This window comes from Galeopterus variegatus, unplaced genomic scaffold (genome assembly GCF_000696425.1).
Source record: "Galeopterus variegatus unplaced genomic scaffold, G_variegatus-3.0.2 Scaffold236, whole genome shotgun sequence".
Lineage (NCBI taxonomy): Eukaryota > Metazoa > Chordata > Mammalia > Dermoptera > Cynocephalidae > Galeopterus > Galeopterus variegatus.
The window spans coordinates 291,079-309,604 of NW_007726347.1; the positions used below are offsets into that span (position 1 = coordinate 291,079).

Sequence of the window (18,526 nt, forward strand, 5' to 3'; positions counted from 1 at the left end):
CACGGAAAAAAAAAAAAAAAAAAAAAAAAAAAAAAAGAATTTTGATAATGGGAATTAAGTGCATTACAGGTTGTGAGATAAACATTTGGCAATACACATACAGTGTGAGATTCATTCTCACTATCTGTCATAATCATGTAACACCATCCCAAAAGAACACCACCAGAGGAGGGTTGTATTTTGCATCTGTTCAAATTTGCAGATTCGAATATTGCATATCCTTTAGGCCAGTGTTCTCAAACATTTTGGTCTCAGGATCTCATTACAAAAGTCTAACATTTGCTTGAAAGACTGAATTTTGCCACTGACAACAAATACTGTCAGTTGTTTTCCTTGAAGTGACAAGCTCACTCATTTACTTGAGAGAATATCTGCCACAGTAACCAAGACTGAATCGCCATTGTTTGTGTGTCTTTCAAATAAAAATGGCGTTCCATGATAAATGTGGCTAGGGTAGCTCACAACAATCACACAATTATCAATCTTATGGGTATTCCAGTTATAAAACGAAACACTAACTCACGTATTCGACTAGATTCTAACATTCTTGATGGTACTTTACCTTACACTTCATTTGTATTTGGTGTTAAGCACAGATAGATACTTAAAACAGTTACTGACTGCTTCAATAAGACCATCACCAGGCACTCCCAATGTGTGTGTGTGTGTGTGCATGTATGTATATGTGTAAGGACACAAATATGTATCCAGTTCTTCTGTACCACATATACCATATACCAATTAACAAATATGTAAATAAAGTAACTTTCAATAATCATTAACAAGGTGTTTCCCAAGTATTCTTTAAGATGTTGAAGTAAGTTTTGGAAATGACTAAGTTAAGCAAAGTTAAAGGAGGAATTTTTGTGTTTTTTGTTGCAGGACTTTCTACAGCCTTTCTAATATCAAATATTCATCACCAATTTCTAAAGAGAGGAATCATTAAGAAGTATTATTGGTTCAGAGAATCCTTTTTAATAGAGGAGAAGGGAACTATCTAGACTAGAGATCTACACAAAAAATTTTTGATCATTTAGAGCAGAGGTCTTCAAATTTTTTTATTCATTTACCTCCTAGAATTTATAAAAACTATTAATCCTTTTGCATGTTTCTGTGCCAATATCTATGTATTATAAAATTAGTAACTAAAAGATATAAAGCATATACATATACTGTATATTGTATATGTGCTTTAAAGATATTTAAAACTTGCAGCTGCAGAATTAGTTCATTCAATTTATTAAAACCACTGCCATATAACCTAATTAGCAAAGCCAGTTGCTGTAAATTGGATGCCCCCCATCCTCCCTGAGGCTTAATCTCCACTGTAACTATTGAGGGTAGGAAATCCTATTATGGTTATAGAGAGGTGGGGACTTGAAGAAGTGATTAGATTGTAGGACCATGCAGTAGTGAATGGATTAAAAATGGTGGCCATGGGCGTGGTGTAGAATGCTTTAAAAGGAGAGTGAATTAGTCTCTCTCTGTCTCTCTCTCGGCTCTGCCATTTTGCAATGAGACACCTTGTCATCTCTGTTGCCACCACCAAGGCCTTCACCAAATGTGTTCCCTGGACTTTGGGTTTCCCAGCCTCAGAAACTGTAAGCAATAAATTTCATTTTTTATAAATTACCTAGTTCCAGGTATTTTGTTATAAGCAATAGAAACGGACTAATAAACCAGTCTTCACAGTCATCTCAATCAGACAAATCATAATCACTTTCTGTCAGAAAAAGTCTGACTTCATTTTCAATGCAGTAAACATGTTAACATGTCCCCACGACAACCATCTCAGTTCTGAATTCTACGCTAAAAAAGAAGAAAAAGGAAAGGTAGGAAGATGCCTGGAAAGGCACAGGAACTTGCCATGAATTTGTACCCTGACCCTTTAATAATTCTCATAAGTGCTATACATTCTCAAAATGTCTCTCTGATGTGCTTCTTAGGCTTTTACATTCTAGAGCAATGCACCATTCTAATATTCAGGATGGGTAAACTGCCCCACCCTCCTTTTTTTTAATATAAAGCAAGAGAAGGGAGATTTGAAAGGTAGGTGGGAAAGAAGATACAATGGACCTCAGGTACCACTCTCAGCATATACAAAGAGGGCACATATGGAAGTTAAAGATCTGAAAAATTAGTCCCTTCAAACTTGCTGACAGATACTAACTAAATTATTTATAGCTGAAATTAGATGATGTCTAGTATTTGTTTCAAAATAACTGGGGTGGGGGTTAAGAAGGAGAAGAGATAGGGCAGGACTGGTCACATGTGAATGTTGTTGGGCTGGGTGATTATTATGTAAGGTTTCATCATACTTTTGTCTACTTTTACATATGTCTGAAATTCTCCATACTAAAAGGTCAAAACAAAACAGAAAAATACTCCAAATCAGCTACCAGAATTTAAGTAGTCTTAGTCTGAGTATCATTGATACATGGTAAATATAAATCTACAGAAAACATACTAATTACCACTTAGTATGTTTATCTCCTCTCCCACTTGAATTTTATTGAGTTTTTTTACTCGCATACCCAATATATGATGCAGATAGTAATAAGAAAGCAAATGTGGCAGGGACAAAATGAAAAAGTAAGCAGATGCAAGAGCAGCACTCCAAATCTATATTTAAAACTATGTATAATGTTTAAAGTAAAAATGTCCAAAATAGCATTATATTTCCAGGGAAAAGATACAACATCTGAAAGAAGTACAACCACACATTGCCTATTTCAATTATGAGGATCAATACCACATAGGACTATTCTTACCAATATGGCGTTCCCACAAAAGAATTGGCAGGAGATGCCATGGAAGCAGATCCAAAGTCAGCAAGTTTCACCTGGCCTGGTTCTGTCAGAAGGATATTTCCTGCTTTGATATCTCTGGATTTAATGAACATGGAAATTATTTATCTTTCCTTCATTAGATTGTGTTTAAAATGATAAAAATCAAATAAGAATTTGTAAAGTAGGGAAGAAGAAATCAAAATAATTAAGTGCTGAGATAATCTTACAATTGGGATAATGATCCCAAATTTACTTTCAAACTTTCTCAAACAGCAAACACACTGTCCATCCAAACTAAAAAAATTATGAGTATTTATATAATGGAATTGTATCCATGGGGCATTATAACATACACTTAACCTTTCGAAAATTTAAACAGAAAAACCAAATTTCCAAGCACTTGTCAATTCTTATATAATCCTAATTCTTTAGGATTCAAACAAGAAAACAGAAAATACATCTTTCATATAAATATCTAGTAACAAATTTCTAAAAGAGAAGACAAATAGTGGTAAAAGGCAAAACAGAAAAAAAGTAACCGCAGCATATATTCTACACTTGCATTTCTGTGTACTGGTACAAATAAGGTTCTAAAAACAGAATTTAATTAGCTAACAAACCCTTTATAATATTTGAGAACCCCACTTAATGTTAAAAAAAGAAAAGGAAAAGAAAGCAAAAAACAAAAACAAAAAATCTTATCTTCCAAACTTGGTGTATTTTTTTGTTTTTTTTGGTTTGGCTTGGTTTTTGTTTTTTTAGCAGCTGGCCAGTAGGGGGATCCGAACCCTTGACGTTGGTATTAGCACTGTGCTCTAACCAAGTGAGCTAACTGGCCAACCCCAAGGATTATTCATATGACTTTCAATCTTTAGCACAGATCCCCTAACTAAATATGAAATGAAAACTGAAATATATGGATAAAGTAGCATCAATGATCCCAAATTTACTTTCTGAAACAGCAAACACACTGTCCGTCCAAACTAAAAAAATTATGAGTATTTATACAATGGAATTGTGTGTCCATGCGGTATTATAACATACTTAACTTTTCAAAAATTAAAAAAAAATTTTTTTTTCAAACACCTGTCAATTCTTTTTATAGTACTGTAATGCATATATACAGGTTGAGCATCCCTAACCTGAAAATCCAAAATCAGAAATGCTCCATTATCAGAAACTTTTTGAATACCAACATAATCCTGACAGAAAATGCTCACTGCAGCATATCAGATTTTCAGATTAGGAATGCTCAACCAGTATGTATTCTGCAAATATTCCAAAATCCAACAAAATCTATCTGAAACAATTCCGGTCCCAAGCATTTCGGATAAGGAATACTCAACCTACAATACTAAGTGAATGTATTTTCCTTCCATTTGTCTTGTAAAAGTCATCCCTCTATATCCACAAGGGATTGATTTCAGGACCCCCACAAATTCAAAAATCTGCATATGCCCTAGTTCCTTATATAAAATGGCATAGTTTTTGCATATAACCTACGCACATCCTCCCATATACTTTAAATCATCTCTAGATTACTTATAATACCTAATACAATGTAAATGCTATGTAAATAGTTGTTATACTGTATTTTTAAACTTTTGTATTTTTTTAAGTGTTGTATTGTTACTTTTTATTGTTTTTTCCCCCAAATATTTTCCATGCATTGTTTGTTGAATCCACAGATGCAAAACCCATGGACACAGAGGACTGACTATACTTTGAAGAGAGAATATCTTAGGTTTTAATTCCAACTTCACCAGTCACTTATTTACTAACATAGATTTCTCTTGGACCTTACTATCCTTATCTAAAAAAAACGATAACCCATTAACTCACAATGACCTTATTATATAGTCTGAAATGTATTATCTGGTTCACATATATATGAAAAAAAGCAAGTTTCCTTCTAAAACAGCCAAAACCAATACCAAGGCTGAAAATGCATTATGAAATTATTTGACCTCAAAAGTACTATCCATCATCAAGGATTATCAAGGACTAATAGTCAAAAGGAAAGAGTCTGGAGTAGCTTTTATCAATGTCACAGAATCAATGGAACAAACCTGGCATTATTAGTTAACAAGAAGACAAAAGATCTAAGTTTAGTTCTAGCTCCAATATATTTGACTTTGCAACCTTTGAGAAATTACAGTTACAAACTGGGGTATCATTTTCTTTACCTATAAAATAAAAAAGAAAGACTATATGATCCCTAATACCCTTTCTAGTTAGCAAATTAAATGATTCTACGATTAAATTTCCACCACAAATCCATAAAGTGCACATACTTTAGAAGGCCCATAAGCACCTGTAGGCAAAGATAAAATTATCCTAAACAGAGAGATCAAATTTATCACTATATTGTTTTTAAGACATGGACAATCAAAACAAATATGAGTTTATATGATTCCATTTGGCTATAACCAACAAAATTTTCAGAGTTAAATTCTATCATTCATAAATACAAGCCATTTGCTTGCTAGTACATGACAATTTTCAAAGCACTTACCTATGGATCATGGTATGAGAATGTAAGTAGGCTAATCCCTGGAGAGCACCATGTGTAATTGCTGCTATCTCCACTTCTTGTAATGGCTTTTTGTGGACTTAAATAAGAATTTATTTGAAAATAATTATTACATAGAACATGTTTGTTTAAAAAAATAAATATATATATCTAATGTATGGGCAGGGGCAATTTAAAGAAATTCGCATTTAACAAAAAGATTTATTTCCCAAGATGATAAAACTAGGCTACTGAACTTTATAACTAGTATACAGTTGTGCTTGCTGTTAAAATATAGTTCACAGTCTATTTCCTCTTAGGTAACATATTAAATAATTATTTGGTTATTACAAAGACAAAAGCAACAAAAAAAAGTTCTCCCTTTATTCTCATCTGTCTTTGTTCTGAACAGAAAGAGCAGATCAAGCTGAATGACAGAAAATCCAGAAAAAATGCTTGTAAAATCAAATGAGAGAAAACTCACCTATTTTATGCTGCTATAAAATATTTAATGAGAATAGCACATACTATGCTGAGAATCTGGAAAAGGCTAAGGTTTCCACTCTTTCTAGAAAGTGTTGCATTATTTAGTATTAACTTTAAATAACCTCTAACTGAATTATTATTTTATTCCATTAATACTTTTAAAAAAATAGTCAAAAGAAACTTACCTTCTAGTAAATCTGAAGCAGATCCTAAACAATATTCCATTACAAGCTACATGGGAAGAAAAATTATAAAGGCATTAAGATACTTTATTATACAGATTCTATTTGAGATAAAATACATTCACCCAGATCAAGAAGTTTGAAAGAAAACAAATTCTAGTCATCATCTACCTAAAAAATAAAGTTACGTATTCAGTAATTTGTTAAATGCATATATAAAGTAAACCAATAATACATTAATCCTTTAATAATGTCAAAATATAATAACTTCCATAAGCTATATATTTCATATATAGTTACTAATTAAAATTATAAAGGAATATACACATTGTTACTATTAACCTATAGTAACAATATTGATAATTGTTAGGAGGTAGACAACTGTGTTCTCTGGAACTATGTGTGCAGCTTAAATGTTTCTTTTAGGGCCTGGCCAGTTAGCTCAGTTGGTGAGTGTGAGCTGATAACACCAAGGTCCAGGGTTTGATCCCTGTACTGTCCAGCCATCCAAAAAAAAAAGTTTCTTTTAAAGCAAACACAGAGCACCTCCTATGTGCCAGGTATTTTATATATATTAACCAATTTAATCCTTCTAAGAATTTTATTGGGAAGATCTTACTATTATCCTTGTTTTACAGATGGAGAAACTTCAGAGAGAGAAAGGTAACCTGATCAAGGTCACTACTTTTTCTTCAAACATAGCTTCAATTTTACTTTATTTTTTTGGTGACTGGCCAGGACAGGGGCTGAATCCTGGTCCTTGCTGTCATCATTACCATGCTCTAACCAACCAAGCTAACCAGCCTCAACTTTAGAAGTCACTACCGGCACCACCAAAATCAAACGGGATAAAAATGCATGAAACATGACAAATCTAAATCTAAGTTAAGTATGTTAAAATGATAATTAGCTATGGCTTATTAGTTATTCAAAATAAGAGTAATTCCTGGTAACAACAGGGCAAAATTAATTTCTATTAGTTGTAATAAAGTGTCCCAAATCTATACCTTTACTATTATCCAGTCAAGAAATCATGATCAGTTTTAATTTCACCAGGATTGACCCCAAATTCACCAAGATCATTCTGGTTAAATGGATTACAATATGCTCATGTAAAAAAAGATATGCTAACTTTTGCCCTCAAGTAACAAGATTGTTTTCACAATGTTTGAATGGTACTTCTAAAACTATCAGAGGGCATTTTATCATACAAGAGGGTCTTCAAAAAGTTCATAGAAAATGAGCATTATAAAAAAACTACGCATGAATTGCAAAGGTTTTCTGCACCAAAATAAACTCATACTAACTTTTTACAACTTGTCTGAACAGGATCTAGTCTGAGGCACTACGAAGGATAGGATATCAGTTTGAAAAGAACTCCTATCAGAGCAACATGAATTCTGCTAAAATTGAAGCAAAAACAAACATCAAATTTCTAGTGAAGCTTGGGAGGAAGAAAGGTGAAGTCACTGTTGCTATACGAAAAGTCTATGAGGACAATGCCCCAAAGAAATCAGCAGTTTACAAATGGGTAACTCATTTTAAGAAGGGACAAGATAACGTTGAAGATGAAGCCCGCAGTGGCAGACCATCCACATCAATTTGCAAAGAAAAAATTAATCTTGTTCATGACCTAATTGAAGAGGATGACAATTACCAGCAGAAACAACAGCCAAACCACAGAAATCTCAACTGGTTCAGCTTTCACAAGTCTGACCAAAAAATTAAAGTTGAACAAACTTTCCATTCAATGGGTGCCAAAACTGTTGCACCCAGATCAGCTGTAGACAAGAGCAGAGCTTTCAATGGAGATTTTAAACACGTGGGATGAAAATCCTGAAGCATTTCTTCAAAACTGTAAACAGGTGATGAAACATGTCTTTTACCAGTATGATCCTGAAGACAAAGCACAATCAAGGCCATGGCTACCAAGAGGTAGAAGTGTTCCAGTCAAAGCAAAAGTGGACTGGTCAAGAGCAAAGATCATGGCAATGGTTTTTGGGGATGCTCAAGAAATTTTGCTTATTGACTTTCTGGAGGGCCAAAGAACAATAAACGTCTGCTTATTATGAAAGTGTTATAGAGATAGCCAAAGCTCTAGCAGAAAAATACCCGGGAAAGCTTCACTAGAGTTCCCCACCACAACAAAGGTCCTGCTGATTCCGCTTATCAAACGAGCAATTTTGCAAGAGTTCTGACGGGAAATCATTAGGCATCCCCCTTAAAGTGCTGATTTGGTTCCTTCTGACTTCTTTTTGTTTCCTAATCTTCAAAATTTCTTAAAGGGCACCCATTTTTCTTCAGTTAATACCTGAAGAATTATAGTAAGAAAAATGCTGCATTGACACAGTTAAATTCCCAGGACCCTTAGTTCTTTAGTGATGGACTAAATGGCTGATATCAATGCTTACAAACATATCTTGAACTTGATGGAACTTATATTGAGATATAAAGTTTACATTTTCTATTTTTATCTTTCAATTCCACTTTCCATGAACTTTTTGAAATCCTCTCATACACATGAAGGTCAGCAGAATTCTGAAAAATCTCTAGTAGACTTGCCAACCTCTATTACCTCTTATTGCTTAAGAGATCTAGGAAATGCTGCTGTTTTTCTCTCAGAATGAACTAACGTTTCAGGTGTTTTTCATGTCTTTACCCAACCTGTTTGAGATATTCTGAATTTATTAGTTTCAAACCAAAACCAATTAAAATTACAAGGAGAGAGCAGATACCAACCCATGCTGTGTGTTCACGTAAATAGCAGCCTTTGTATTCTATACTGTTGGGATGTTTTATTCTTTGTAGAAACTTGACTTCCTTAATGATATCCTGCCATTTCTGTTGGGAGAAAAAACAAAGAGAAAGAATTATGAACAGCTGCTTTTCCTTAGAAAGTTATATAAGAAAAAAGTAATTACTAAATTAAGAAGGACTAACAAGAACACTTTGATTTGCAATTTTTAGAGGAAATGTCAAGTTAAAAAAGTTCATTCATATAGTTTACAACTCAGTTATATAACTTACAAAATTATTTCATTCAAGGTAGGACAAATTTTAGTTTGATAAAATTCATCATTAATGAGTTTTATTAAATTTTACAACCATATACCAAGCATGTTGATAACTATATAACATATTCAGCGATTTTTTTTCTTCAAAAGTCAAACCTCTTTTTATTTACAACTTTATTGATGTATAAATTATACTATAAAGTTCACCTATTGTGTTTTTGGCTTATTTCTTCTACCAAATGTTAGTATTTCTTTGCTTTTTGTTTTTAACTGAAATGAAGTAATTCCTCTCAGATTTAAGTTCCTAAATGCAGGCTCTAAAATGCTAGCAAACAATTAATTAGTTATTACACAGGAAAGTTCACAGAAAAAACAAGCAGTATGAATACCTTTCCTACCTATTTCACTAAAAGCCTTCCTTACTAATACCTACCAGGAAATACAGATAAACCTTTGACCTTAAGCTACTTCACAACAACCTTAAATACTTAGGCCATATCCTAAACATAGTTACTATTAAGAAGTAACCAGGGAACTTTAAAAATACAGGTCTTTGGGTCCATACCCAGAAATTCTAAAGGTTTTAGTAAGTGTGGGATATGAACTAGGAATCTGTTTTTTGTTCTAGTTTTAGTTTTTTTAAGCATTTCCATTGACTTGGGCTATATTCTTAAGGACAGGAAAGGTACTGTACTAGAAAATGTTTTAGGGAAGTTTTGAACTAGATTTAAAATCATATACCTCCTATATTATTTCACAAGCCTTAAATGGAATACAACAAAACATGTTCACCATGTTTCATGTAAAATGTACTATAAAATGCTAAAATCAGAAAATTTATTTTATGGGCTTTAAATCTGAAATTTGATCACTCTGGGAGGCATACTCAAAAAAATTGTATTCCTCAATGTAAAATAATTTTCATGAAGGACACCAATATCAGACATTAAAGGATGATGCCCTAAAGGAAATTTTTTGTTCTTGGTGTGATTAATCAATCAAACTCCAACCTGGTACAACTGTAAGCCTGTGAATGCTAGTCCTAAAGCTGTTTTACAGAATGGCAAAGAAAAATTAGAGTAAATTTGTAAAATATGTTAGGAGTTTTTTAGGTATCAAAATGATAGAACAATAATATAATCATTATAGTATTATCATATTCACAGTATGATCATCACAAAAATAAGATTTGCCGTAAAATAAAGGGATTTCAACAAAATAGAAAACCAAAATCTTTAAAACTAATCCAGCAATTCCACTTCTAGGCATATACCTAAAATAACTGAATGTAGGAACTTGAAGAAATATTTGTATGCCCATGTTCATAGCAGCATTATTCACAAATAGCCAAAGGGTGGAAGCAACCCAGTGTCCATTGATAGATGGCACTTATATAAATGTGTGTGTGTGTGTGTGTGTGTGTGTGATGTACAGATAGATAAATAGACATGGATATGTAGATATGTATATTTACGTATGCACACATATACAAATACACACACACAGAGTATTTTTCAGCCTTAAAAAGGAGGAAATTCTGACGTGCTACAACATGGATGACCTTAGAGGACATTATGTTACATGAAATAAGCCTGTCACAAAAGGACAAATACTGAATGATTCCACTTATACAAAGTTCTTAAAGTAGTTAAATTCATAGAGATGGGAAGTTGAATGGTGGTTTGTAGGGGCTGCAGAATTACTGTTTATTGGGTACAGAGTTTCAGTTTTGCAAAATGAAAAGAATTTTAGAGATGAATGGTGGTAATGATTGCAGAATGATATGATTGCATCTAATGCCGCTGAACTGTACATTTAAAAATGGTTAAGATGATAACCTTTATGTTATGTGTATTTTACCACAATTAAAAATAATAAAAAATTTTAAAAATTAAAAACTGATAGAATCCTAGATTTTAAAAGTAGGCTATATTTTATAAATACACTTATGTAGTTAAGTAGAATAAATATAACCTGAAAAGAACTAATCAGAATATCAGCAAACTAAAGTATATTCAGTATAGTATAAATAATTTTATTTTTTGGTTTTTCACACTGTTACACATTGTCGCCTATTTCTCAGAATACACACTGCATTCGACTAAAATTGGTTTAAAATAGCCATTCAAGAGTTCCTAAACCATTTTAAAAGACTATTAATATAATTTACTGTCAAGTACATATTCTACTTTAATTTTTAGAAAGTGATAATCCCTCCAAGATAAACAGAGAATGAGATACTAAACCACAGTTTGAAAATTAAAAGCAGAGGGCACAAGCTGGAGGGATTTGGGGATGGCCCTCCATCCGTAATGTTGTTTATGGCTCTAGGTTATCAGTTAAACGGGTACATCAGTTTGTAAAAGAAAATTGAGACACAAAGATTTGTACACTTTTCTGTATGTATATTACACTTCTTCAAAAAATTCCACCCTTCCTCCCCAATTAAAAACAGTATGTTTTTCAATAAGAATGTGTATATTTAACCCACCTCAGTAGACTGCTTTCCACTATAAGACATTTTCTTGATGGCCACCACTTCATTGGTACGCACATCTCGTGCCTAAAAAAGAACAAAGAAAGGACTGTTTTAATAATTAACAGATTAAATCTGGGCAATTATTTCTTTGAGAATAAAACCCTTGTAAGATACTATGTCAAAAAGGACATCAAAACTGCTTTTAAAGAACATTCAAAAAATAACACTATGCAGCAAAACTTATAAAATTATCCAGGAGCTAGTACTTTGGAAAGAAAAATAAAGCAGGTTTACCACTGAGTAATGTAGTTGAGAGGAAAAATATAGAAATTTGAGTAGTACTATAATCAAATAGACAAAACAAGGCTAGTGCATACAAATCTATGCTAATAAATTTTGAGATCTCAATGAAATGGACAATTTTCCAGGAAATAATAAATTACTAAAACTGATTTAAAGAATAAAATGTAAGTAAAACAAACGATGTCAAATTGAAAAGAATTCCAATGAATTACCTTTAAAATAGTCTTCAATAAAAAAGTTACCAGGGGAATTTTCCAGGACATGAGGGGAGATAAAAAGAAAGCTATCCTATTAATTTTATGAACGCAGTATAAGCCCATAACTGAAATCTCACAAACAGTACAAAAACTGAAAGGTACTAAATTCATTGGTAAATGTAGACAGGGAAGCACTAAAATCAACAAATCAAATTTTACTGGGCATTAAAAGAATCTTTCACTTGGATAAAATATACAATCACAGGAATGTAGGAGATTTTGATACTAAGAAAACATTTCAATTCACATTTTTAAAAAGTCAAAGAGGAAAAATGTATACAAACTTTTAATAAATGCTAAAAATGCAGAAAGGGCCTAATTGTAAATGTATGCAATTGCAGAAAAGGCCAAACTCTTAGAAAACCAAAATTGGAAAGATATTTCCTCAACATGATAAATCATATCTATTGAAAACAACTGTTGTTAAACAGGATCAAGAGAAGACTCCTAAAATGCCAACACAATGATTTAACACTGTTGTGGAAATTCTGAAAAAAGTAGATAAAAAAAATAACAGAAACATGATAGTTAACTCTCTAGAAAAGAAGAGCCAATGTCTCATTTTGTGTAAAAAAGTAATAATATATATTAAGAAGGTACAAGACAATAGCTATAAAATATTTTAAATGAGTTTAATAAAAGGGTCAGAATCATTAAATCATAATTCATTTTCAATTCAGGCCGTAATGAATTCCCAAAGACAAAATGTTCTAAAACGGGATTATGGTGATGGTTGCAAAACTCATATTCACTAAAAATCATTGAAATGTACACTTAAAGTAGGTGGATTTATGGTATATAAATTATACCTCAAAAACTTGCTTTAAGAAAAAGGGCAGCATCTATAAATTATACCTCCATAAAGGTACTTTAAAAAAAAAAAAAGAAAACTCACAGCTCATCATCTGTGCTCTGCTAAATGGGTCCTAGGAAGAACTAATGATGTTTCAATTTCTTTTTTCTTTTTTCTCCTTTTTGTCTTTTTTTCGTGTCCGGCAATGGATCGCAACCCTCAGTGTCGCGCCCGTACCGGACCGGGACCGGCAACGGGATCGCAACCCTCGGTGTTGCACCCACACCTCGCTCAGCCACCAGTGAGCGGGAACCGGTCTGTATGTGGGATCCGAACCCTCGGCGGGAGCGCCGCCACGCTCCCAAGCGGCGCACTGTAGCAGTGCGCCACCGGGCCGGCCCTTGTATTTATTTTACAATAATTTTTTTTTCTCCATTAGCTATCATTATCCTATCTCCTTACCCATCTCCAGCCTTAAGCAACAATCTACTTTCTGTCTCTAGAGATCTTCCCATGCCTAATAAGACAGGATAACTAAGCACAGTATGTGATCTTGAAGGGAGGGAATAACACTTGTCATTCTGGACATTTCATATAAATGGAATTATATATGTGGGCTTTTGTGATTGGTTTCTTTCACTTAGCATAATGTTTTCAAAGTTCGTGACTAATAATGCTGAGCATCTTTTCATGTGCTTCCTGGCCATTGGTATATCTTCTTTGAAGAATTATCAATTCAGATACTTTGCCCATTTTTTACATTGGGTGTCTTTTGATTACTGAGTTTTAAGAGTTCTTTACAGACGAAAGTCCCTTATCAGATATATGATTTGCAAATATTTTCTCTATTTCTGTGGTTTGTCTTTTCACTGTTTTTAAGAATAGATACTTTAATCCTGACGAAGTCCAATTTATATCTTTTTTCTTTTGTCTGCTCATGCTTTTTTTTTTTTTTTCCTTTTTTCTGTCTTTTTTACTGACGGGTAACGGGATCGCAACCCTCAGTGTTGCGCCCGTACCAGGGACCGGCAACGGGATCGCAACCCTCGGTGTTGCACCCGCACCACGCTCAGCCAGTGAGCGGGAACTGGTCTCCACATGGGATCCGAACCCTCGGTGGGAGCGCCGCCGCACTCCCAAGAAGCGCACTCTCCAGTGTGCCACCGGGCCGGCCCACTGCTCATGCTTTTGGTGTCTAAGATTCCTTTACCAAAACCAAAGCCATGCAGATTTACCCGTGTTTTCTTCCAAAAATTTTATAGTTTTAACTGTTATACTTCGTTCTTTGATCCATTTTGAGTTGACTTTTATAGATGGTCCGATTTCATTCTTTTGCATAAAACAGCCACACTTTTAATTAGCCTAAGATAAGGTTTGATTTAGAAGTGAGTATACTAAATGCAATACAATATTCTGGATTGGATCCTGGAACAGAAGAGAGACGTTAGTGGGAAAACTGGGAAAATCTGAATAAAGAATGTAGTTAATAATATTGTATCAGTGTTGATTTCTTAGTTTTGATAAATATATCATGGTAAAATAACATATTAATATTAGGGGAAACTGGGTGAAGGCTATAGGGGAAAACTCTTTGCAAATTAAATTGAGATATAATCTTTGCCTATTCTTAAAAAATAAAAATATTTAATGTCAGCAAATGTTCTTCCGTCCCAGTGAGATCACATACTGGGCTTAGTTATCACGTTTTATTAGTCTCCTCTAATCTGAAAAGATTCTTCAACCTTTCTTTGTCTTTCATGACATTGACATTTGTGAAGAACAAATGGATATACAATGGATATTTTACAGAATGTTTCTAAATTTGTACTCACCTAATGCTATAGATCCCTGACCAAAATACTACACAAGTGATATTGTATCACACCAAAGGTATACAATGTCTCATTGGTGTTACTAATTTTCATCACCCAAAATGCTGTCTGGTTTTTCCAATATACAGTATATAGCTATAGTTACTGTTTCCCACCGTGCATCTAACAAGCAATCTACAGGGAGATAATTTTAAATCTTATAAACATCCTGCTCTTCATTAAACTTATTACCTAGATTTAGCAACCACTGAAGCAGATTCTAGCCCAAAACAATCTTCACTGATTTTTCTAACTTTATTATTCCCTCTACATTTATCAGTCAGCATTCCACTATAAGGAAGAGCCCTCCCTTCTTATCCATCCATGCATCCGTCATCTATCATGGAAATTACGGATTCCTATTTTATTCAGTTGGTTATAACCCATTACTGTCTTTATATTGATGTTAAAATTGTCCCAGCTTTGGCCAATAGGAGCCTCTTTAAGCTTAATCCGGTGTCTTGATAGCCCTACCATGCACACTTTTTAAAAACACTTTTTAACTTTCTGACGCAAGATGTTCTAGGCTTATCTTTTACATTTCCTGTCCCAGTAATATAATGACCCAGTCCTCCAAAGAGCTCTTGGGTAGTGTTATGCCTCCAGCTTTATTTATTTATTTTTTTTGCTCAGGATTGCTTTGGCTATTCAGGGACTTTTGTTGTTACATATGAATGTTGAGGTGTTTTTGTTTTTCCATTTCTGTGAAGAATGTCATTGGTATTTTGATGGGGATTACATTGAATCTGTAGATAGCTTTGGGTAGTACAGACATTTTCTCAATGTTAATTCTTCCAATTCAAGAGCATGGAATATCTTTCCATCGTTTTGTATCTTCTTTATTTTCTTTCAACAGTGGTTTGTGGTTCTCATTTTAGAGATCTTTCACCTCCTTGGTTAAATTGATTCCTAGGTATTTTTTTGTGTGTGTGACTGTTGTAAATGGTCTTACTTTCTTGATTTCTCTTTCTGTTAGCTCATTATTGGAGAATATAAATGCAACTGATTTGGTGGCATGTATTTTGTATCCTGCAACATTAATGAAATTATTAACCAGCTCTAGGAGTTTTTTGATAGAGTCTTTAGGTTTTTCTATATACAGTATCATGTCTGGCAAATAGGGACAGATTGATACTACCTGACTTCAAATTATATTACAAAGCTATAGTAACCAAAACAGCATGGTACTGACATAAAAAGAGACACTCGGACCAGTGGAGCCAAACAGAGAATGCAGAAATTACCCCTCAGGCCTACAGTCGTCTGATATTTGACAAAGGGAACAAAAACATACATTGCGGAAAAGACTGCCTCTTCAATAAATGGTGGCTGGGAAACTTGGATATCCATATGTAGAAAAATAAAACTAGACATGCACCTCTCACCATATACTAAAATCAACTTAAAATGGATTAAAGACTAAACTATAAGACCTGAAACTATAAAATTACTAAGGGAAAATATAGGTGAAACACTTCAAGAACTAGGTCTGGGCACAGACTTTACAAACATGAGCCCAAAAGCACAAGCAACAAAAGAAAAAATAAACAAATGGGATTATATCAAACTAAAATGCTTGTGCACAGCAAAGGAAACAATCAAGAGAATGAAATGACAACCTACAGAGTAGGAGAAAATTTTTGCTAACTATGCATCTGACAAGGGATTAATAGCCATAATATACAAGTAACTCAAGCAATTATACAGTAAAAAAAAGAATAACCCAATTAAAAAATGGGCAAAGGAACGGAATAGACATTTTTCAAAGGAAGACATACAAATGGCCAATAGGTACATGAAAAAATGCTAACATCACTAGTCATCAGGAAAATGCAAATTAAAATCACACTGAGATATCATCTCAGCCCAGTTAGACTGGCTATAATCATAAGGAATGAGAATAACAAATGCTGGCGAGGATGTGGAGAGAAAGAATGCTCCTACACTGCTGGTGGGACTGTAAATTAGTACAACCATGATGGAAAACAGTATGGAGGTTTCTCAAACAACTACAGATAGATAGTCCATTCGATCCAGCAATTCCAGTTCTGGGTATATACCCCAAGGAATGGAAATCATGTGGAAGGGATACCTGCATTACAACATTCACTGCAGCTCTGTTCACAAAAGCCAAGATATAGAACCAACCTAAATGTCCATCGATGGATGATTGGATAAGGAAACTGTGGTATATATACACCATGGACTCCTACTCTGCAATAAAAAAGAATAAAATTCTCCCATTTGCAACAACATGGATGAGCTTGGAGAAACTTATGTTGAGTGAAATAAGCAAAGCAGGGAGGGATAAATACCGTATGTACTCTCTCATAAGTGGGAGGTAAGAGATAAAGAAGGAAAGAAAGACCACAGTGGTGTGTTGGACTTCCAGAGGGAGAGAAAATACCTAGGGATATAAAGTGGAGTAGGGAAAGGGGATGGGGAGGGAGACTGCGGGTAAATGAGGTGATAATTGGGTGGGGGACACAGGGTATAATCACAATTTGTGGAATGAACATGCTGCAGTATGGATCTGGCCATCACATCTTAGGCACGAGTGGGGACAATTTGCTTTGTACCCCATGAATATTCATAACCAATAAAAACAAAACAAAACATTTAAAAGAAAAACAAACAAAAACAAACAAAGAGCTCTTGGTTCTTTTTACTGAGTAATTCAAGACCTGGCTGCTAAGTGTGCTCATTGCTATTAGGATGTCACTGCAACTAGAATCTTGAAGCAGATTTCTATGTCTCTTCTTTCACAGAATTCTGACTCCCAATAATAACCTCAACATTACTCATTGCTCAATCCTTTAATAAATAGTTTCAGAACTGTCACAACCATATCAATATGAAACAAATCTATTAAGAAGAGTTCAAAATTTGTCCGCAGTTTCCTTCTCCCCAGTCATACTGAGGGTATTAAAATATTGTGTACAAAAGTTATCAGATTAGTTCTATTTTCCCCCAAGATGATTATGTCTGAATAATCACAGTTGGGTGCACTGTTCCAGTCTGCATTCAATTCAGGGACACCCCCCTTCCATATACGTATTGATTTAATTTTGATTTTAAATTTAATTTTTAATTGTTACTTATTTATTTTTTTCTTTCTTAATTTTATTTTGTCGATATACAATGAGGTTGATATTTGTGGCCCATTACCAAAACCCCCCTCCCTTCTCCCTCTCCCCCCTTCCCACCCAACAATGTCGTTTAGGTTTGCTTATGGTATCAACTTCAAGGAATTGTAGTTGTTAAGTCTCCTCCCCTTCCCCCCCTCGATTTTTTTTTGTGTGTGTGTGAATTTATTTATTTACTTTTAGCTCCCACCAATAAGTGACAACATGTGGTATTTCTCTTTCTGTGCCTGACTTCTTTCACTTAATATAATTCTCTCAAGGTCCATCCATGTTGTTGCAAATGGCAGTATTTCACTCGATTTTATAGCTGAGTAGTATTCCATTGTGTAGATATACCACATTTTCTGTATCCACTCATCCGATGATGGACATTTGGGCTGGTTCCAACTCTTGGCTATTGTAAAGAGTGCTGCTTCCATAGAGGCTGCACCATTTTGCAGTCCCACCAACAATGTATGAGAGCTCCTTTTTCTCCGCAACCTCGCCAGCATTTATCGTTCAGACTCTTTTGAATTTTAGCCATCCTAACTGGGGTGAGATGGTATCTCAGATTAGTTTTGATTTGCATTTCCTGGATGCTGAGAGATGTTGAGCATTTTTTCATATATCTGTTGGCCATTTGTATATCTTCCTTAGAGAAATGCCTACTTAGCTCTTTTGCCCAATTTTTTTTTTTTTTTTTTTTTTTTTTTTT

At 34.0% G+C, this 18,526-nt stretch overlaps 1 protein-coding gene across 1 annotated transcript in view; it reads right to left on the reverse strand.

Moving 5' to 3' along the window:
• The window catches only part of TAOK1 (TAO kinase 1), a 94,449-nt gene that overhangs the window by 54,250 nt on the left and 21,673 nt on the right, over window positions 1–18,526 (reverse strand). Inside the window, exons 2-6 of the mRNA XM_008566343.1 lie at window positions 11,475–11,546; window positions 8,709–8,810; window positions 5,973–6,018; window positions 5,305–5,401; window positions 2,772–2,885 (exon numbers count right to left, since the gene is read on the reverse strand). Coding sequence (XP_008564565.1) covers window positions 2,772–2,885; window positions 5,305–5,401; window positions 5,973–6,018; window positions 8,709–8,810; window positions 11,475–11,546 — 431 coding nt within the window. The remainder of the gene's footprint in view (window positions 1–2,771; window positions 2,886–5,304; window positions 5,402–5,972; window positions 6,019–8,708; window positions 8,811–11,474; window positions 11,547–18,526) is intronic.